The sequence below is a fragment of the Symphalangus syndactylus genome, chromosome 14, assembly GCF_028878055.3.
Source record: "Symphalangus syndactylus isolate Jambi chromosome 14, NHGRI_mSymSyn1-v2.1_pri, whole genome shotgun sequence".
NCBI classification, from domain to species: domain Eukaryota; kingdom Metazoa; phylum Chordata; class Mammalia; order Primates; family Hylobatidae; genus Symphalangus; species Symphalangus syndactylus.
This window is the reverse complement of record NC_072436.2, coordinates 79,687,324-79,710,226: the sequence shown is the minus strand read 5'-3', so window position 1 is coordinate 79,710,226 and position 22,903 is coordinate 79,687,324. Positions and strand designations below refer to the sequence as shown.

General features: G+C 40.1%; 1 protein-coding gene across 12 annotated transcripts in view; it reads left to right on the top strand.

Moving 5' to 3' along the window:
* SANBR (SANT and BTB domain regulator of CSR) overlaps positions 1-22,903 on the top strand; it is a 71,837-nt gene that overhangs the window by 15,401 nt on the left and 33,533 nt on the right. For 5 of the 12 annotated variants that reach the window (XR_010115713.1, XR_010115714.1, XM_063617939.1 and 2 more), the window contains exons 7-13: positions 1,129-1,187; positions 2,835-2,995; positions 5,569-5,685; positions 7,523-7,609; positions 7,722-7,832; positions 11,861-11,984; positions 17,079-17,231. Coding sequence is in view for 10 of the 12 variants with exons in the window: in XM_063617939.1 (XP_063474009.1) it covers positions 1,129-1,187; positions 2,835-2,995; positions 5,569-5,685; positions 7,523-7,609; positions 7,722-7,832; positions 11,861-11,984; positions 17,079-17,231 (812 nt within the window). In the remaining 2 variants the exon portion in view is untranslated. The remainder of the gene's footprint in view (positions 1-1,128; positions 1,188-2,834; positions 2,996-5,568; positions 5,686-7,522; positions 7,610-7,721; positions 7,833-11,860; positions 11,985-17,078; positions 17,232-22,903) is intronic. The other 7 variants (XM_055242725.2, XM_063617942.1, XM_063617940.1 and 4 more) reach the window with 2 other exon arrangements.

Here is a 22,903-nt window from a genome sequence, read left to right as displayed (position 1 = left end):
ACCAGGAAAACTACCAAAATGCTTAATTAAATTTCTAATAACCTGCCACTGGTTCCTAACTGGAATGGGGTACATTACCATTTCCTGAGGAGCTTTTCCCCAGCTTTTTCCTCCCTTCACCATTTGTGTTTAAGAGCCTTGACCGGGCATGGTGGCTCACACCTGTAATCCCAGCACTTTGGGAGGCCAAGGCGGGCGGATCACGAGGTCAAGAGATGGAGACCATCCTGGTCAACATGGTGAAACCCTGTCTCTACTAAAAATACAAAAATTAGCTGCGTGTGGTGGTGAACGCCTGTAGTCCTAGCTACTCGGAAGGCTAATGCAGGAAACTGTCATGAACCCGGGAGGCGGAGGTTGCGGTGAGCAGAGATTGCCCCACTGCACTCCAGCCTGGCAACAGAGTGAGACTCCATCTCAAAAAAAAAGAGCCTTGAATCTAGAGTTGTTATTTAGAGACAGATTGGGATTACTTATTTTAACCATTGTCTGCTTAGTCGTTTATTTAGAATTGTGTTAGTACTGTAATGATGCAAAACGCAGTTTTCTTTCCTTAAACATACCTCATGGGAGATGACAGTTTTGCTAAACTACAGCGTCAGGCGGCATCCCCTTTTCTCTCTGTATGCCTGAAAGCTCACTCATTATGCCTTTAGCAAGTAAGTTTAGGACTCTGCAGTAGTAAATTTTTTATCTTTCAGAATCTTTTAAAATTAAATATTTGTTCATAACAAGCATTGAACTCTTTTTAAAGTAGCTTTTCTAATAACAAGTGCTCTCATTAATCATTTAAAAAATTTTCTATTACTTGTATATGCAATGAATTATAGTCTCAATTATCTTTTTCCCTGATTTAATCAAGGAGAAGATTGCATATGTGATATCTTTAGCTGGAGTCTTTTTACTTTATGTGAATCTAGTGCCAGGGTAAATTTATTGTGCATTTTCTCCATACGCTAAGTTTTAACTTGAATTTTCTTTATTTTGTGTATCTAGCCCATAAGCTATAATAAGGTTGTATTAAATTATTCTTATTCCAGTAATGTTCTCTTTTAAGGTGAGAAGGGGCCTATTCAGAAGAGATTGGGGTACCCATCAAAAGGATAATCTAATTTCTTTTTTTTTTAGAGCCAGGAAATGTCATTTCAATTCTTATTTCTTCGGAGTTTTTAAAAATGGATTCACTAGTAAGTATTGACTTAAAAAAAATCAAAGTGCTTCTGTTCACTTATGCTTTCTTTTCCTTCAAGTATCTAGAAAATTCTGAGACACTTTATTAAAATTATTGTTAATTGAAAAAACAATTTAAAAAATGGTTAATTCAAGAATATAATTTCTTTTTTTTGAGACAGAGTCTTGCTCTGTCGCCCAGGCTGGAGTGCAGTGGCATGATCTCAGCTCACTGCAACCTCTGCTTCCCCAGCTCAAGCGATCCTCCCACCTCAGCCTCCTGAGTAGCTGGGACTACAGGCGCATGCCACTACGTCCAGCTAATTTTTCTATTTTTTATAGAGACGGGGTTTTGCTTTGTTGCCTAGGCTGGTCTCGAACTCCTAATCTCAAGCAATCCACCTGCCTTGGCCTCCCAAAGTGCTGGAATTACAGGTGTGAGCCACCGCACCCAGCCAGAATACTCCTTTTTTATGTTAGCAAATGTGAAGTTGTTTATTTGACTCTTTGGGGTTTGTACTAGTCCCCTATATTCTTTTATTTTTAAAATTAAATGGAGATGGGGTGGGGTGGTCTTGCTATGTTACCCAGGCTGGTCTCAAACTCCTGGGCTCAAGTGATCCTCCTGCCTCAGCCACCCAAAGTGCTAGGATTATAGGTGTGAGCCACCATGCCTGGCCAACTCCCTGTATTCTTTCTACTCCTTAGCTCTTCCCCATTTAGCCCAGCTGATATCAGTTGCTTCAGGGAAGGGTTACAGAAAAAAAGCAGAGACTAAATGAGTTTTTGAGTTTTGAAATTTTTGAAACCTTTGAATTTTGAAATCTAAGCCCTAAAGGATAATTTTTATGCCATAAGCATAAATATTTGGAAGAATACATGATTATCCTCTCTTTACTTTTAAAGTAAATAAACATACCTCAGGTTGTAGAGAGAGGATGGAAGGAAGAGAGCAAACCCAACACAACTGAGAAAATTCTGAATTGACTGAAATTTTGTTTCTGCCACCCAGGGAAAAGGAAGCTTAAAGTTCTAACTAAGTTTAATTATAAGAAGTTACAGACCGGGTGCGGTGGCTCAGTCCTGTAATCCTAGCACTTGGGAGGCCAAGGCAGGCAGATCACGAGGTCAGGAGTTCAAGACCAGCCTAGCCAACATGGTGAAACCCTGTATCTACTAAAAATACAAAAATTAGCCAGGCGTGGTGGCGGGCACCTGTAAGCCCAGCTACTAGGGATGCTGAGGCAGAAGAATCGCTCAAACCCAGGAGGCGGAGGTTGCAGTGAGCTGAGATCGTGCCACAGCACTCCAGCCTGGGTGACAGAGCAAGACTCCATCTCAGAAAAAAAAGTTTACATATTCTGTACTCTTGAGTTTATAGACTAAGATTTATACCTGCCACAATTTTAGAAGATGCATTATTATTATTTGAAATATTCTAAAGAAGGTTGAAAATAATTTTTTAGATATGTATATATGTTGTTACAAATTTGACCTGCTGGATTGCCTTTGGAACAGTATAGATTAAGTCAAATAGGCAAAACCCAGTTAGTGCCTAGCAATATATGGATTAGACTTTTAATGAATTTTATCTTTGAAAGGTATTGCTATGACACTGTCCTTCATGCTACTATTTTCAGCATTTATTTTCTATGATTTTTTAGGTTGAACAGTGTATTCAGTATTGCCACAAAAATATGAATGCCATAGTAGCTACCCCATGCAACATGAACTGTATTAATGCAAATCTTCTCACACGTATAGCTGATCTGTTCACACACAATGAAGTTGATGATTTAAAGGACAAAAAAGATAAATGTAAAAGGTAATTTCAAAAATTTAATTTTAAACCTAATACTCCTGTTAAAAGAAATATATTTCTATTTCATGTGAGTGAAATATTCATTTTTTTTTCTTTTTTCTTTGAGAAAGGTTCTCACTCTGTTGTTCAGGCTGAAGTGCAGTGGTGCAGTCTTGGCTCACTGCAGCCTCAACGACTTCCTGAGCTCAAGTGATCCTCCCACCTCAGCCTCCCAAGTAGCTGGGACTACAGGAATGCACCACCATGCCCAGCTAAATTAAAAAAAAAAAAAACCTTTTTGTAGAGACAGGGTCTCACTTTGTTGCCCAGTTTTTGAAATTAATTTTTACTCTCTCTTTTCATTTATAGTTAGCTTATTATTATTATTTTGATACGGTCTTCCTCTGTTGCCCAGGCTGGAGTGCAGTAGCAAGATACCAGCCACAACCTTCACCTTCAGGCTCAAGCAATCCTTCCACCTCAGCCTTCCAAGTAGCTGGAACCACAGGCACACGCCACCATGCGCAGCTTATTTTTGTATTTTTTGTAGAGATGGAGTTTGCCACGTTGCCCAGCCTGGTCTTGAACTCCTGGACTCAAGCAATCCACCCGCCTCGGCCTCCCAAAGTGCTGGGATTACAGGTGTGAGCCACCATGCCTGGCCAAAATACTCTATTTTTAGAATATATTTAGAAATATATTTCTATTTTGTTTTAAATGAAGTAAGTAAAGTGAAGTGAAATGTATCCAGAGCCAATGGCTCAAGATAAAAATTAGTAGTTACTTTGTCTAATGGCCATATGAACATATAGTGATAGTGAATTATGTTAAAAATTATGAAGATACTACTCAAGAGGCTGAGGTGGGATGATTGCTTGAGGCCAGGTGTTGAAAGCTGTAGGGCACTACTATTATCCCTGTGAATAGCCACTGCACTCCAGCCTGGGCAACATAGACCCATTTCTAAACAAATAAAAATTATTAAAACAGACCTTAGATAAAGGGAAAAGTGGTATGAAATGAGGTCAGCGGTGGTTATATCGTTTAGGGGTTGTTTAGGTCATAGCAAGGAGGATATACTTTAGGTGTGAATGGAAGCAGGGAAGTGACGTGATCTGATTTGTTTTTAAGAGACCATTTTGGTTGCTGTGTGGAGAATAGACATTAGGGATTTAAGAAGCAAGGAGACCTGTTAAGAGGCTGTTGTAGTAGTCTGTTGAGAAATGAAAGGGTTTGCACTAGGGTAGAAACAGCAGAGCTGGAAAGAAGTAGATGGACTCAGTTGTTAGATTTGACAGATTTATGAATGTAATGATGTGGGAAAAGAGAGAGGATTCCAGGATAATTATTAGGTTTTCAGTTTCAGTAACTAAGTGGATGGTAGTGCTATTAATGGAGAAAGGAAAGATTGGGAGGGGAAGGAATGGGGTAAGGGAAATGAAGAGATGGATTTAGTTCTTTTTGAGATTATTTAACATGCTTCTTGGACATTCAAGTGGGATGGCAAGTAGATACCTGGATATATTAGTCTGGAGTTTAGGTCAAAGGTCAGGACTTAAAATAGAAATTTAAGAGTAGATGAGATTTGAAACCGTGGAGCTGGTTGAGACCATACTTTTTTTTTATGTCCTGTTCAATAAATCTTTGCCTCCCTAAAAGTGGTGAAGACATTGTCCTATGTTTTTCTGTTATTCATCTTGAATTAATTTTTTTGTGTGGTATGAGGTAGGGGTCAAGGTTCATTTTTTTTCCCCCAAATAGATATCTAGTTGACACAATACCATACGTTGAAAAGACCATCCTTTCCCCCACTGAATTGCAGTGGTACGTTCACTATATGTGAGGTCTGTTTCTGAATTGTCCTTTTTGTTCTGTTGATTTCTTTGTCTATCCTTGTATCAGTAGCACACTGTCACACTGTCTTTTTTTTTTTTTTTTTGAGACAGAGTTTCACTCTTGTCACCCAGGCTGGAGTGCAATCATGAGATCTCGGCTCTCTGCAACCTCCGCCTCCCGGGTTCAAGCAATTCTCCTGCCTCAGCCTCCCAAGTAGCTGGGATTGTAGGCACCCACCACCACACCTAGCCGATTTTTGTATTTTTAGTAGAGACGGGGTTTCACCATGCTGGCCAGGCTGGTCTTGAACTCCTGACCTCAGGTGATCCGCCCACCTCGGCCTCCCAACGTGCTGAGATTACAGACGTGAGCCACCACACCCAGCCAATACACTGTCTTAATTTTGATAGCTTTATAATAATTTTTGGTATCTGGTAATTTAAATTCTCAAGTTTTACCTGTCTTCAAGATTGTAGTGTTGTCTGTTAAGTTCTTGGCATTTCTATATAAATTTGATAGTCAGCTTACCCATTTTCTCTTTCTCACAAACACATAAACCTGCTAGAATTTGGGATTCATGTAATCTGTAGATCAATTTAGGAAGATTTAACCTTTTAATAATAGTGTGTCTTTCAATCCATGAATATGGTATAACCTTCCATTAATTTGAATCCTCCTTAATTTATTTCACCAGTGTCTTGTAGTTTTCAATGTAGAGATATTTTTCCTTTTTATTTATTTTATTTTATTTTTTGAGACAGGGTCTTGCTCAGTCACCCAAGCTGGAGTGTAGTGGTACAGTCATGGCTTACTGCAGCCTCAAACTCCTGGGCTCAAGCATCCTCCCACCTTGATCTCCCAAAGTCTTGGAATTACAGGTGTGAGCCACCATACCCAACCTCTTTTTTAAATTAAATTTATTCCTAAAATAAATAAATAAATTTCTTTAATAAATTGTTGGTGCTATTGTAAATGCTACTGTATTTCATTTTTTAATTGTTAGCAAGATAGTATTGATAAAGGCTACCCAATATTTAGAGATTCAACAGAGAAGTAACCAGTTAAGAGCCTGAGAAGGAGGAGCCAGTGAAGTAGAAAGAAAGGCAGAAGGAAAAAAGGTTTCCAAAGAAAGATAATGCTTAAGTAACCAAATGTGTGGAATGCTGCTATCACATAGAGTAAGATGGGGACAGAAATGTGACCAAGTGGATTTAGAAAACTTTTTTCCAGATGTTTTACTTTGAATAATTGCTGAAAAAATTAGCAGTAGCTATTAGGGATAGGTAGGCTCAAGAGAGGATTTTTTGTTTTTTAGGAAGGGAGATACAAGATTATGTTTATATGCTGATCAGAATGATCCATTAGGAATAAATTAATAATGCAGGGGATTATTCAAGAATTTAATCCTTCGGGGAACAAGACAGAGAGGAATTATCCAAGAGCTAAATAACTGAAAACAGGAATGGAATTCTAAATCCAGATTTGGCTTTTAATAGTAGAAGACATTACACAAGGAAAGATGGAGACAGGTGGGATATACATTTAGAATTAAAGACATACTTAGAAGACTCAAGTTCAGTTATATTATGCATAATAATTAACGTTTATTGAATGCTTAACATTATATCTAGTACTCTTTAAAAACATCACTTAACCCTCATAAAACTTTATGAGATTGGACATACTAACCACACTTCATAGTTGAGAAAACAAGGTTCAAAGAGGTTAAGTAAGTTGCTAAAGATCACATACCTAGTTATTGGTAGACCTCGGTTGTTAAATTCTCAAAATCTTTAATGTTGCATATTCCAGTAACAATGGACTAAAAAAGGCCAGGCAAGGTGACTGAAGCCTGTAATCTCAGCACTTCAGGAGGCCGAAGCAGGAGGATTACTTGAATGCCAGGAGTCTGAGGCCAGCCTGGGCAACATAGCCAGCCCCAATCTCTACAGATTTTTTTTTTTTTTTTAATTAGCTGAATGTGGTGGCACACAGTAGTCCTAGCTACTTGGGAGGCTGATGTGGGAGATCACCTGAGCCCAGGAGTTTGAGGCCCAGGAGTCTGAGGTGCCACTGCACTCCAGCCTGGGTGATGGAGCAAGACCCTGTCTCTAAAAAAATAAAATAAGGCCGGGCGCAGTGGCTCACGCCTGTAATCCCAGTACTTTGGGTGGCTGAGGCGGGCGGATCATGAGGTCAAGAGATCGAGACCATCCTGGCCAACATGGTGAAACCCCATCTCTACTAAAAATACAAAAAATTTGCTGGGCATGGTGGTGCACGCCTGTAGTCCCAGCTACTCGGGATGCTCAGGCAGGATAATTGCTTGAACCCGGAAGGCAGAGGTTGCAGTGAGCAGAGATCGCGCTGTTGAACTCCAGCCTGGGCGACAGAGTGGGACTCTGTCTCAAAAAAAGAAGTAAAAATAAAAAATAAAATTTAAAAATGACTAAAAGATAGCTATTTATCAATCTTATTTTTTATGGGAAAATAGATGATTGATCAAGCAGTTCTCATCAGAGCTGCTTAATTTTATTTACTTAGATAATAATAAACTGTTTATTTACTTAGAACACTAAAAATGTATTACAAACTCCCAAGAGAGCCACTAAGGATTTATTAATCTTATTTTACAAATGCACAGATTGGTTTGTTTATTTTCATCACTGTAAAGTAATGTAGAAAATTAATATTTTGGTCATTTGTTGTTAATAGCAAACTTTTTTGTAAGAAGATTGAAAGACTGTTTGATCCTGAGTACTTGAATCCAGATTCTCGGAGTAATGCAGCAACGTTGTATAGGTATGCTAACATGTTTTTTTCTTTGGTGTGCTTTATAATGCAGCTATATTCTTTAATTTACTACATTTACATTCTTCTTCCTGGATGTTTTTTGTATCTTCTTTGTTTATAGATGCTGTTTGTGTAAGAAACTTTTAACAAAAGAAACAGAAAGAAGAATTCCTTGCATTCCTGGAAAAATCAATGTGGATCGACATGGAAATATTGTCTATATTCACATAAGGTGTCGTGAAGATAAAATACATATATATATTTTTGTGTATATATATATATATAGAGAGAGAGAGAGAGAGAGTTGTTGTTGTTGTTGTTTTGGAGACGGAGTCTTACTCTGTCACCCAGGCTGGTGTGCAATGGTATGGTCTTGGCTAACTGCAACCTCCACCTCCCAGGTTCAAGCGATTCTCCTGCCTCAGCCTCCCGAATAGCTGGGACTACAGGCATGTGCCACCACACCCAGCTAGTTTTTGTATTTTTAGTAGAGATGGAGTTTCACTGTGTTGGCCAGTCTGGTCTCGAACTCCTGACCTCATGATTTGCCCGCCACGGCCTCCGAAAGTGCTGGGATTACAGGTGTGAGCCACTGAGCCCAGCCCAGATTTTTTTTAAATGTGAATTTCTAGCATATTTATAAAAATATAACTACTTGTATAAGGAATAGGATAACATCTTTTCTGCACGTGATCCAACTTTCATTTAGAAAAATACTTTCTAAACAAGGTAGTTGTTGGTACATTTTATTTACTGGGTAAATGTCATAATGTTTTAAACATTAAAATGATAAAAATTATTGTATATTAATCTTCAAAGGTATTCTGGTTAGTGCCTTTAAAATGATCTTTTCACTAACAGATTTTAGTTACCTGTACAAATATTATATTGAATTTTACAAGAGAACCAAATTTACTTTCAGGTAAATTTTGGTGAGGAAAATTGTCTGTAGCGTTGGATTTTCTGTCATTTATTTGTTCTTCATACTTTGTCAATATTTCATTAATATGTAGGCCGGGCATGGTGGCTCACACCTGTAATCCCAGCACTTTGGGAGGCCAAGGCAGGTGGATCACCTGAGGTCAGGAGTTTGAGACCAGCCTGACCAACATGGTGAGACCCCGTCTCTACTACAAAAAACTAGTCGGGTATGGTGGCGAACGCCTGTAGTCTCAGCTACTTGGAAGGCTGAAGCAGGGGACTCGCTTGAACCCAGGAGGCGGAGGTTCCAGTGAGCCGAGATAGTGCCACTGCACTCCAGCCTGGCGACAGAGCAAGACTCCGTCTAAAAAAAATAAATAAATAAAATAAAAATGAGCCGGGCATGGTGGTGCACACCTGTAACCCAGCTACTTGGGAGGTCAAGGCAGGAGAATCACTTGAACCCGTTAGGCGGAGGTTGCAGTGAGCCGAGATCACACCATTGCACTCCAGCCTGGACAACAAGAGTGAAACTCCGTCTCAAAAAAATAAAATAAATAAATACATAATACATATTTCTCTTTATGTTCAAAACAAGTTCTCATTCTGAGTTGAGGGTGGGTGTTGTAACTTGGTATAATGTCTCAGGAGGCAGACATCTCAAAATGTGTATTCTTTGACATCCTTCATCCAGTATCATTCAGGCTGAAATGCAGTGGTGTGATCATAGCTCACTGTAGCCTTGAACTCCTGGGCTCAAGAGATCTTCTTGCCTGTATTCTCAGCATTTTGGGAGGCTGAGGTGAGAGGATTACTTGAGACCAGGAGTTTGAGACCAGCCTGGGCAACATAGCCAGACCCCATCTCTACAGAAAAATTAAAAATTAGCTGAGCATGGCAATCCTAGCTAGGAGTCTGAGGCAGGAGGATCATTTGATCCCAGGAGTATGAGGTTGCAATGAGCTAGGAGCATGCCACTGAACTGAAGTCTGGACAACAGAGCAAAACAAAGTTATAAAAAAGTATATACATACATAAAAGTTGTTAGTGGTTAAAAAAATAGGATGTTCACTAAAACATTAATTGTGGTGTTACCTTTCAGTGATAGTATTACAGATGATTTTAATTTTCTTTTTGTTGTTCTTTTTTCTATATTACAAATTTATAGCACACACTGTTATGAAAGAAACCCTATGAATGTTAAATTTCATATATATTTTATATATATATACCTATTAGTAGTATGTGAAAAAAGTAATTGATACTAACTTCAACATCCATTTTTGTTGTTTTATTCAAAGTATTTTCCTACATGTCAGCAGTTGATGTATACCTTTTTTTTTTTATTTTAGAGACAGTCTTTGTTGCTCAGACTGGAATGCAGTGGTGCAATCATAGCTCACAGTCTCTCTCTGTTGCTGAGGCTGGAATGCAGTGATGGAATGCAGTGGTGCAATCATAGCTCGCTACAGCCTTGAACTCCTGGACTTTCAAGCAATCCTCCCACATCAGCCTCCTGAGCTAGGACCATGGGTGTGCACCACCACACCTGGCAACCTGGCAATTGTGTATGTGTGTGTGGGCACAGGGTTTCAGAGTGTGTGTGTGTGTGTGTGTGTGTGTGTGTGTGTGTGTGTAGGCACAGGGTTTCACTGTGTTGCCAAGGCTGGTCTTCAACTCCTGGCCTCAGGCCTCAAGCGATCCTCCCACTTCAGCCTCTCAAAGCGCTAGGATTACAGGTGTGAGCCGTCATTCCTGGCAGATGTATACATTTAAAAAAATTGTTTTAAAATTACTTTTTTTTTTTTTTTTTGAGTTGGAGTCTCGCTGTGTCACCCAGGCTGAAGTGCAATGGCACAATCTTGGATCACTGCAACCTCCACCTCCTGGGTTCAAGCAATTCTTCTGCCTCAGACTCAGCCTCCCGAGTAAGCCTCTCTGGCCTAAAATTACTTTTAAGACAAATGTGCCTGTGTAATTTGTAATAACATCATGACATTTTATTTTTGATTTAAGCACAAAACCAGCAAAATTAGAAAAGATTGAAATAAAGGCTTAAAAGAATCAGGCCTATAATCCCAGCAGTTTGGGAGGCTGAGTCAGGAGGACTGCTTAAAGGCAGGAGTTTAAGACCAGCCTGGGCAACATAGTGAGGCCCCTTTCTCTACAAAAATTGTTTTATATTAGCCAAGTGTAGGTTTGGCACGGTGGCTCATGCTTATAATCCTAGCACTTTGGGAGGCTGAGGTGGGTGGATCACCTGAGGTCAAGAGTTCGGGAAAAGCCTGGCCAATGTGGTAAAAGCCCGTCTCTACTAAAAATACAAAAATTAGCCAGGCATGGTGGCATGCACCTGTAATTCCAGCTACTCAGGAGGCTGAGGCAGGAGAATTGCTTGAACCCGGCAGGGCAGAGGTTGCAGTGAGCCAAGATTGTGCCACTTCACTCCAGCCTGGGCAAAAGAGTGAAACTCCGTCTAAAAAAAAAAAAAATTAGCCAGGTGTGATGACACATACCTGTAATCCCAGGTACTCAGGAGGCTGAAGTGAGAGGATCACTTGAACCAAGGAGTTTGACGCTGCAATAAGCTATGATGATTGCACCACTGCACTCCAGGCTGGGTAACAGAGTATGACCCTGTCTCAAAAACGAAACAAAAACAAAAAAAAAACAAACTTGAGTTGCATATGACCATAGTAAATATGGTTTTGATCCTTTGCTATTTTTTAACTTTATATTATTTAATCTAAACTATATTACCAAGACCTGATTGTATATTCTGTATTGCTCAATTACTAAAAGATATTTGAAAATAGTGTAAAATACTAATACATTAATGAAATATTATTAGTGACATAAAGTACTAATACATTAATGATTCTAATGTTTAGAATCACCAGTAACTAATAACAACTTGTCGTATAACATATGCAATTAGAATAAAGCTTCCATTTAACATTTGCCTGATTCCCAACTGTTGGCCTGTTCAAACTATATTTAATTTGTAATCCTTTATCTAGCTTTGCAGAATAATTTGGTATTCAAATCATTCATACCTTTTCCTGTTGTCCACCAAATATACAAACCCTGTCTCTACTAAAACTACAAAATTAGCCGGGTGTGGTGGCACACGCCTATAATCCCAGCTACTTGGGAAGCCAAGGCAGGAGAATTGCTTGCATCCTGGAGGTGGTGGTTACAGTGAGCCAAGATCATGCCATTGCACTCTAGCCTGGGCAACAAGAGTGAAACTCCATCTCAAAAAAGATAATAATTAAATAAATAAATAAAATAAATTGTTTATATCACTTGCTTGTAAAATTGAGGCTCTTTCCCCAGAGATAAGACATGGGATGTTCATGAATATTTGAATAGTCTTTTCGAAGAATTAAAATCTTGGAGAGATGTATACTGGCGATTGTGGGGAACAATCAATTGGCTGACTTGTTCAAGATGTTATCAGGTAAGATTTTTTTTTTTTAATATCCTGCTCTGCAAATATTGAGAGCAAGATTATTTTGATATCTGCTGTTTAATTAATATGTTTAAACGTGTTTGGACAATATCCAACATCTTTTTAAAGAAACTAGTGGCAGCTGGGCGTGGTGGCTCGTGCCTGTAATCCCAGCACATTTAGAGGCCGAGGCAGGCAGATCGTTTTAGCCCAGGAGTTCAATACCAGCCTGGGCAACATAGTGAGACTCCATCTCTTAAAAAAATAAAACTAGGCCCGGTACGGTGGCTCATGCCTCTAATCCCAGCACTTTGGGAGGCCGAGGTGGGCAGATCATGAGGTCAGGACATGAAGACCATCCTATCTAACACAGTGAAACCCCATCTCTAGTAAAAATACGAAAAATTACCCGGGCGTGGTGGCACACGCCTGTAATCCCAGCTATTTGGGAGGCTGAGGCAGGAGAATCACTTGAACCCGGGAGGCAGAGGTTGCAGTGCACTGAGATCGTGCCACTGCACTCCAGCCTGGGTGACAGAGCAAGACTCCATCTCAAAAATAAAATAAAACAAAACTAGTGGCAAAAGCAATGGTGCTGTTAAACATTTTTTGCATCTGGCTTCATTTCTCTTGACATTTTTTCTTCTTTCTCTTTTTTTATTTGCATTCCTGAAACAATCAAAGACTTGTTGAATTTTTAGACAAGTAACAGGTTTTGGCCAGGTGCGGTGGCTCACGCCTGTAATCCCAGCACTTTGGGAGGTTGAGGCAGGTAGATCACCTGAGGTCGGGAATTCGAGACCAGCCTGACCAACACAGAGAAACCCCATCTCTACTAAAAATACAAAATTAGCCAGGCGTGGTGGCTCATGCCTGTAATCCCAGCTACTCGGGGCTGAAGTGGGAGAATCACTTGAACCTGGGAGGCAGAGGTTGCAGTGAGCTGAGATTGCGCCATTGTACTCCAGTCTGGGCAAGGAGGGAAACTCCATCTCAAAAAAAAAAAAAAAAAGTCACTGGTTTTAAGTGATCAAATCCAGTTTTTCAATGAAAACAATTATTAAAAAATCCTTATTGCCTTCACTTGTTTCCAGCCAAACTATTTTTTCTGTTGTTCTGTACATTTCTATAGAAATTCAGAAGCACCTTTGCAGATAGGATGCTATTGATAAGTGCCTTTGTTGTTATAACAATTTTGTTCCCAAAAAGTTTTTGGTTTTTAATTAATGTTTATAATAAAAGCATAAGAAAACTTGCTATTTGTAGGAACCTATAATAAACCCTTTTGTGGAATAAATAGGTTTTTCTAAGTCACAGTCATTCCTAATTAATCTTATGTATAAATGCAGAGTTTTCGACATACAATTTCTTTTGAATCCCTAAAGTTTTCCTCTCCCCAGTAGTTTTCCTCTGTCACTTGCGTAATGATTTTCAATAGAGAGAAGGAAGAACAGCTTGTCAAAATCTTCAGATTGGGATTTTAAACTGTTTAAGGTCTCACTCAATGGGTTCTGTGTTCCCACAATTTTAAAAAGGTTTGTTGAAGTATTAGATACAGTAAAATGCATCCTTTTTGTGAGCTTCGACAGTGCGTACAATTGTATAACTACCTCCACAATTAAAGCATGTAACACTTCCATCACCCTAAAAGAAATTTCTTTGTGCCCCTCTTTAGTCAATTCATTCCCCCACCCTAGGCTCTGGTAACCACTGGTCTGTTTTCTCTATATATAGTTTTGCCTTTTCCAGAACGTCGTATAAATAGGATCATATAGCATTTAACTTTTTGAATCTAGCTTCCTTCACTTCGAAAAATGAATGTAAAATCTATCCATGTTGTTTCATAAATTAGTTTGTTCTTTTTTATGGCTAAGTAGTAGTCTGTTGTATGACTATATCACAGTATGTTCAGACATTCACCAGTTGGAGGATGTTTGTAGTGTTCTAGTGTGGGGCCATTATGAAGAAAGCTGCTAAAAACAATACAGGTTTTCCTGTGAACATAGGTTTTTATTTCTCTTGGATGTATTTATTTCTCTTCTTTTTTTTTTTTTTTTTTTTTTTTTTTGAGATGGAGTTTCGCTCTTGTTGCCCAAGCTGGAGTGCGCTGGCACCATCTTGGCTCACTGCAACCTCCACCTCCCAGGTTCAAGCGATTCTCCTGTCTCAGCCACCTGAGTAGCTGAGATTACTGGTGTACACCACAACACCCGGCTAATTTTTTGTATTTTTAGTAGAAATGGGGTTTCACCAGGTTAGCCAGGCTGGTCTCGAACTCCTGACCTCAGGTGATCCGCCTGCCTCGGCCTCCCAAAGTGCTGGGATTATAGGCCTGAGCCACTGTGCCCGGCCTCTCTTCTTTCTTACTACCTAGGAGTAGGACTGCTGGTTTGTGTGGTAGTTTAACACTTGCCATGCCTAATAGTTTTCCAAAGTCCCAGAACCATTTTGCATTTCTACCAGCTACATATGAGACTTCTAGTTGCCCCCCATCTCAGTAGCAATTGATATAGTCAGGTTTGGGTTTTTTGTTAATCTAATAGGTATGTAAAGGTCCTCCTCACAATCAGAGTGTCACTTATAATCAAGGATATCAAGCTTCTAAAATCTGACTTGTTCAACATGTCAGAATGCAGAGACTGTGAGAGATTATTTTCCTCTCCTTTACAGCAAATTGAATATTGATTGATGATATTGAATATTTATTATAGAACTCATAAACTCATAGAATAGTTTGTATGCAGAATATTGTATATGAGAATGTGCACCTTATAGTTTTTATAGGTTCTCAAATTTTTAAAATTAAAAACCATTATGTGAACATCACAATTGAAACTAACAACCAAAAATTTTGAATTATAGGCAACTAAAAATTCTGAATTATAGATTATTCTTTAATGTATTTATGTTAAAGATCATTGCTTATCAAATAGCAACTTCAGTACATCATAATATAAATAGAAAAAAAGATCAGTGCTTAGATTGTTAGTGTTGTGTTTTTATTTGAATTATTTTACTAACTTGTTTTTGTTTTTAACCTGTTCTCACTCAGAGTCCCTCTCCTCCCCTGACAGGACCCTATTCAGGGTTTCCCCTTCTTAAAGTCTCCCCCAGTGAGGAACTCTCAACAAGGGCCCACTCCTGGTGCAGTGCTATAGCTTTTCATCCCACCTCAGAGTCCCCTGCAAAAAGAAACAAGTGATCAGAGTACCAGTCAGGGTACCTCCCAAAAGCCCAGCGATCTCCCCTCCATCCAGTCCAAGGTATCACTTTTTCACCTTTTCTGGTCCTTTCCCCAACAGCTATTAATGGTATTACCCATTCAGATCTTTCTTCACCCCAGGCCTTGTGGGACCACCCTTAATCATCCAGTGGTACTGCCCCCTCTTAGGATACACCACCACCACTCACACAGGATCTCCACCCAGAAACAATGACATCTGGGGTCTTTCTCCAGTCCCCTGGCATGGTATTTCTTACAAACTTTCTACCTCCCACTGGCTAATGGAATTGCCCTCCCAATGGCTCCCGCAACCATGACACAAAAGCCCAACACCCACTTCCTTCCTTTCCAGATAAAATGGTTTTTTACCTTCTCAAGATCTCCTGCCTTCAAAGCCCAACATTATCATCACCCACCAATGATGCCCCCTGCACAGGCCCAAAAGTCTTGTCCCCTCTAGATCTGAGTAAGATATCACCTACTCAAGGATGCTCTCCCTAGCCCACAAGGCTAACAATCCAACCTTCACAGCCCCATAGTATCTCTGAATCCAATAATTTTACCACTCAGAGCCTCAGTTTCCCTTTTCCAAACCAACTCCTGGGACTCAGGGTCCATCCCAACCAACCTTTTCTCAGAACTGGTGGCACAACCTCTGTCTACCCGCCAGCCCCCAGCTGCCTAGCCCAGTGGTCTTTCCCATCGCAAGCAGCACCTGTGTCCACTGAAACTCCTTAGACAGCGCTTGCACCGTGTTCTTTTTTTCTTTTTCTTTTTTCCTGAGATGGGATCTTGCTACATTGCCCAGGCTGGCCTCGAATTCCTAGGTTTAAGCAGTCCTTCTGCCTCAGCCTCCCTAGTAGCTGGAGTGACAGGTGTGTACCATCGCACCTGGTCCTATTTTACCAACTTATAAACAATTGAAACCTGATGTTTAATTTGATGATTAAACCTTGATAAGCTTTTGTCAAAGTTTTCAAAGCCAGTGATTCAAAGTTATGTCATAATTTTTATTAATACTGATGCTAAATATTTACCTTAAAAATGTATCAAGGGGCCAGGCATGGTGGCTCATGCCTGTAATCCCAGCACTTTGGGAGGCCGAGGCAGGCGGATCACCTGAGGTCAGAAGTTCAAGACCAGTCTGACCAACATGGCGAAACCCTGTCTCTACTAAAAATAGAAAAACTAGCCGGGTGTGGTTGTGCGTGCCTGTAATCCCAGCTATTTGGGAAGCTGAGGCAGGAGAATCGGTTGAATCTGGGAGGCGGAGGTAGCAGTGAAGCAAGATGGCACCACTTCACTCCAGCCTGGGCAACAGAGTGAGATTCCATCTCAAAAAAAAAAGCATCAAGGAATAACCAAATGAAGCAAAATTTTATTTTTCTTTGGAAAACATTTGAGGTGATTGGCCAGTTGTAAAATTGAATGTATATCAAGATCAGTTTAATTCATCTGAATTTTGCTTAAGGTGATTTCATTTTTTGCTGTCTAATAGCTTTATTCAAGTAGAATTACATGCCATAAAATTTACTCATTTTATTTTTTTATTTTTATTAAGTTAGGTTGTGTTCAGAATTTACTCTTTTTAAGTCTGCAATTCACTTTTTTTTTTGTAAATTTAGAGTTGTACAGTCATCACCATCATCCAATTTTAGCACATTTCCATCACCTCAAAAAGATCCCTCATGCCCATTTGCTGCTATTCCACATTATAACCTTCCACCCCTGGCAACCACTAATCTACTTTGTGTCTATATAGATTGGCTTTTTCTGCATATTTCATATAAATGGAACATATAATATTTGGTCTTAAGTATTTTTGAAATGTATAATTTTGTTGTGGAAATAGTAGTTGATTTTATCTATTTCTTTATCAGGCCTTTCTCTGTATTGAATTTTCACATTGTCAATACCACTCAGAAACAGTGGTTTATCCTACTGCAGCAAGTTCATTGAATACTGTTGGCACTGGAATTTATCCCTGCTGTAACCAAAAGGTTCTTCGGTTTGATCCTACTCAGCTTACAAAGGTGAATTTTTAATATTGCCCTTTGTAGCTACAGTTTTTAAAGTATAAGAGTAATACATTGATGTATAAAAGATTTCAAACAATACATAAATATAGTAAGAAGCAGTTCCTCTGTATAACACTCCCCCATTTTCCATCTCTTCTTAGAGATAATCACTGTTAATGGTTTCCTTTTAGACCTTCTTTTGTACCTTTCAGGCACAAATTATATCTTTTTTTTTGTTTTTTGGAGGTTTTTGTGTTTTGTTTTTTTGTTGAGATGGGGTCTCGCTCTGTCGCCCAGGGTGGAGTGCAGTGGTGCCATCTCGGCTCACTCCAGCCTCTGCCTCCCAGGCTCAAACAATCCTCCCACCTCAGCCTGCTGAGTAGCTGGGACTACAGGCACACGCCATCATACCCAGTAATTTTTTGTATTTTTGTTAGAGACAGGGTTTCACCAAGTTGCCCAGGCTGGTCTCGAACTCATGAGCTGAAGCGATCTGCCTGCTTTGGCCTCCCAGAGTGTCGGGATTACAGGTGTGAGCCGCCACACCCAGCCTTATATATGGTTTTTTATATTGGAAACAAGATCATACTAATAATATTCTGTAATTTGCCTTTTTTACTCAACAACATAACTAGGGTATCTTTCTGTGCCGTTTTATTTAACTGCTGTGTAATATTCCAAGCTATGTATATATCACAATTTAACCATTCTCCTATTAATGAACATGTAGGTTGTTTCTAGACTGATGGTATTACTGTGTTGCAGTGAATATCCTTGCACATATATATTGGTGCAATGTGAGTATTGCTGTAGCTTAGATTCTCTGATCACAAACACTTTTGAAAATGTTATATAATTAAATGTCATGTGTGAATGAAGGAACCTAAAGCTCTTTATCATCCATACAAAAAATATTTATAAAGCACCAAAGATGTGCCATACACTATGCAAGGCAGAGGATAGCATGTAAAATTGGATCATTTGTGCCTTTATGGAACTTACAGCTGAGGCAGTAATAACAAAAGGAAAAAAAGCACCCAAAGAAATGTTTGAAGACATATACAGGGCCATAAATGTCTATAATAGGCTGGTATGATTCAGCCATAGATGTCAAGGAAATCCTCAAAGGAGTTGGCATTAGGTTGAGATCTGAAGGATTCGTAGGAGTATATAAGGTGAAGAGGAAAGGAAAGAGCATTGTAGTCAGAACAGCAAGGTCGGAAGGAACATAGTGAGTAAAAGAGACTGAAAGAGCCTGAGGCTGTGTAGAAAACATGTATAGTTCAAGACAAGGCTGGAGAGGGAGGTAGGTGTCAATCCATGCAGGACCAGGACCTCATAAGCCATGTTCAAGTTTTTCTTTTATCTCCATTTTGAAAATATCAGTGGCAGTGTGGAAAATGCACACTTGAGGGGTAGTCAGTGGAATCACCTACAAAAGGAAGTTATCATAGAAAGAGATGATCTTAGCTTGGACCAGAGCAGTGAAGATGAAGAGAAGTGGATGAATTTAATATTTAAGAGATAAAACAAATTACCTGACAGATTGTATTACAGAGGGAGAGGGGGAAGGATGACTCAGTTTCTTGTTGGTGCTACTGGATAGCTGGTGGTGCCATTCACTGAAGAGGAAGCAGCAGACAGAAATCAGGTTTCGAGGCAGACTCGTGAGTTCTGTTTTGGACATTTTGAGTTTGAGATGCTTTCTGAGATAACCAGGCAGAGGCCGTTGGATATATGAGTTTGGGAGCTCAGAGAAGTGGCTAGGCTGGAGATAATAACTCATAAGTTTTCTTGCAGTAGATGATAGTTAAAGCCAGCAGGTATAGGTGAGCGTATGAAGAGCAGAGGGAAACTACAGCTATGGCTGGATGAAGCAGCATGAGCCTGCAAAGGAGAATGGTCAGGGGCAGCCAGAATAATGGGAGGAAAATTGAGAATGTTGCCATGAAAGTTGTGGGAGTAATATTAAAGAGTGGACTGTGGTGCCTAATACTGCTAAGAGGTCAAATAAAATAATGAAAGAACTGTGTCCTTTGGCCTTAGTGACAGGGAATTCATAGGTGTGAAGAGCTGTTTTGGTGGAGTGCTAGATCCAGAAGCCAGGTTTGTATGGGCTGAGAAGTGAGTGAGAGATTAACAAATGGGAACAGTATAAATGACATCTCTTTCGGGAAATTTCAGAAAGAGAGGAGATAGATTAGTAATTTAGGTTATGAATAGTTGTTTAGTGTTTTGGGGGTTGCTTTTTGTTTGTTTGTTTGTTTGAGAAAGAGTCTCGCTGTTGCCCAGGGTGGAATGCAATGGCACAATCTCAGCTCACTGCAACCTCTGCCTCCCGGGCTCAAGCGATTCTCCACCTCAGCCTCCCAAGTAGCTGGGATTACAGGCACGTGCCACCATGCCTGGCTAATTTTTGTATTTTTAGTAGAGATGGAGTCTCACCATATTGGCCAGGCTGGTCTCGAACTCCTGACCTCAAATGACCTGCCCATCTGGGTCTCCCAAAGTGCTGGAATACAGGCATGAGCCACCGTGCCTGGCCTTGTTTCTGTTTTGATACCAGAGAACGTTTTAAAAGTCAGTGGGAAGGATCCAGTTGAGAAGGAGAGGTTGATGGTATAAGGTGAGAAGACAGGGTAGGGTGGGATCTTAAGCATATTTAGTGGTATTAATTTTGACAAGAGGGAAGACAGCTCCTCTATTATAACAGGAGAGAAGGGTAGAATGGTTGTAGATATTAGTAAAATTGTGTTTTTGTCATTTAGATGATAACTTAATTCCAATCCAATGCTTTTTCTGTTCTCTAAAAAGTAGATTAAGCCATCCACTAAGAATAAGGGGGAAGATGGAAGGTTCCAAGGTTTGAGGGAAGTATGGAAGGTTTGAAATAGTATTTTGAAAAACAGGAGAGTGAATTTTCTAGAGAAAATGTATACTGCCGGGAAGTTTGAGGGCTCACTGGAGATTGGCAGTCATAAGTTCACAATATAATTCAACATGCCTGTTTATATCACTCTCTCTAGTAACCCTTGTCTGCATGAGTACAGGCAGGGAGAAAATGGGTAGTTGAGTTTATCTAGAGTTAGGATTTTGCCAGATGGGGATGATGAAATTTAGGGGCAAGGAATTTGGGATATTGGCGTGAATGTTACCGAATGATGGGTCATGGAATTTTAACTGCATTAGTTTTCTTATATTTGCAATCAGTCACCAACTTTGATTACTTAGAAGTTTTATTGGTGAGGTAATAGATTACTTACATAACATTCATACTTAAAGTTTTAGTTACATATTTTACGTACAAAGATACTTAAATTGGGCATGAAACGTTAAGCAAAATTAGATTAGCTTTGCCAGACCCAAGATATTTCGTTAATTCATCATTGCTATTATGTTTTTTTCAGTAACATGATTTTTTAGTCTTTACAGTTCTTTCTAACCACATTAAATTCTAACCACATTAATTTCTAACCACATTAATTTCTACATTAATTTGTAACCACAAATTTACATTTGTGGTTAGTTTGTTGCCATTTTAGCTATCACATTTCCACACTGTTTCAAGCAAAATATATTTCTTTGTAGGCATCTTTAAAAGAATATATTGGCTGGGTGCTGTGGCTCACACCTGTAATCCCAGCACCTTGGGAGGCTGAGGTGGGCGGATCACGAGGCCAGGGGATTGAAACCATCCTGGCTGACACGGTGAAACGCCTTCTCTACTAAAAATATAAAAAATTAGCCGGGCTTGGTGGTGGGCACCTATAGTTCCAGCTACTCGGGAGGCTGAGGCAGGAGAATGGTGTGAACCTGGGAGGTGGAGCTTACAGTGAGCAAGATCACTGCACTCCAGCCTGGGCAACAGAGCGAGACTCCATCTGAAGAAAAAAAAATTATATATATTAATAGGCCAGGCACAGTGGCTCACGCCTGTAATCCCAGCACTTTGGGAGACTGAGATGGGCGGATCACCTGAGGTCAGGAGTTCAAGACCAGCCTGGCCAACATGGCGAAAACACTGTCTCTACAAAAATTAGCTGGGCATGGTGGTGGGCACCTGTAATCCCAGCTACTCAGGAGGCCGAGGCAGGAGAATTGCTTGAATCCAGGAGGCGGAGGTTGCAGTGAGCCAAGACCATTGCACTCCAGCCTGGGCGACAGAGCAAGACTCCATCTCAAAAAAACCAAAATATATATATAATGAATCTTTTGTCGATATATATGTTGCTCATATCCCAACTGGGCATGGTGGCTCAGTAATCCCAGCACTTTGGGAGGCCGAGGCGGTCAGATCATGAGGTCAAGAGATTGAGACCACCCTGACCAACATGGTGAAACCCCGGCTCTACTAAAAATACAAAAATTAGCTGGGCGTGGTGGTGTGCACTTTTAGTCCCAGCTATTTGGGAGGCTGAGGCAGGAGAATTGCTTGAACCTGGGAGGCAGAGATTGCAGTGACCCGCAATCGTACCACTGCACTCCAGCCTAGCAACAGAGCAAGACTGTGTCTCAAAAAAAAGAAAAAAAAATTGGAGAAAGACAACAGGCACTTCAGACAAAAAAACAGTTGTCCTGTAAACATGAAAAGGACAGCCTCATTTGTAACTGGAGAAATACAAATTAAAGCCAGAATGAATACCAACACACATTTACCAGAATGACTAAATTTTTTTTTTTTTTTTTTGAGGTGGAGTCTTGCTCTTGCTCTGTTGCCCAGGCTGGAGTGTAGCCGCACCATGTTGGCTCACTGCAACCTCTGCCTCCTGGGCTCAAGCAGTTCTCATGCCTCAGCCTCCTGAGTAGCTGGATTACAGGTGTGTGCCACCATGCCTGGCTAAATTTTTGTATTTTTATCAGAGACGGGGTTTCACCATGTTGGCCAGGCTGGTCTCGAACTCTTAGCCTCAAGTGATCTGCTTGCCTCAGCCTCCCAAAGTGCTGTGATTACAGGCATGAGCCACCACACCCAGCCAGAATGACTAAAATTTAAATGTCTGACCAAGTGTTAGCAAGGATGTGGAGTAACAGGAATCCTCATATACTGCTGATGGTAATATAATTTGGTACACATGAGCACTTGTGTACCGGGAAACAGATAAAAGAATGTTCATAGCAATATTATTTTTAGTAGCCCCAAACTAGAAACAACCCATCTATCAGTGGTAGAAGAGTAAATAAATGGTGTCTATTCATGCAGTGAAACACTATACATTAAAGCAAATGTTATTATTACATGAAATAATATCGTTGAATCATAAAAACCTAATTTTTCTTTTCTTTTTTTTTTTTTTTTTTGAGGCAGGGTTTCACTCTATCGCCCAAGCTGGAATGCAGTGGCCTGATCATGGCTAAAGGCAATCTCGACCTCCCTGAGCTGAAGTGATCCTCCCACCTCAGCTTCCTGAGGTAGCTGGGACTGGAGGCATGCACCACCACACCCAGCTAATTTTTTTCTACTCTTTTAGAGACAGGGTTTTGCCATGTTGCCCAGGCTGTTCTCAATCTCCTGGGCTCAAGCAATCCACACACCTCGGCCTCCCAAAGTGCTGGGATTATAGACTTGAGCCACCTCACCCAGTAGAAACATAATGTCAAACAAAACAAGTGAGACAAAACTAAACTATAGTGTTTAGGAATGCATCCTTAAGTGGCAGAGGGATAAAGAAAAGCAAGGAGGGTAGAGG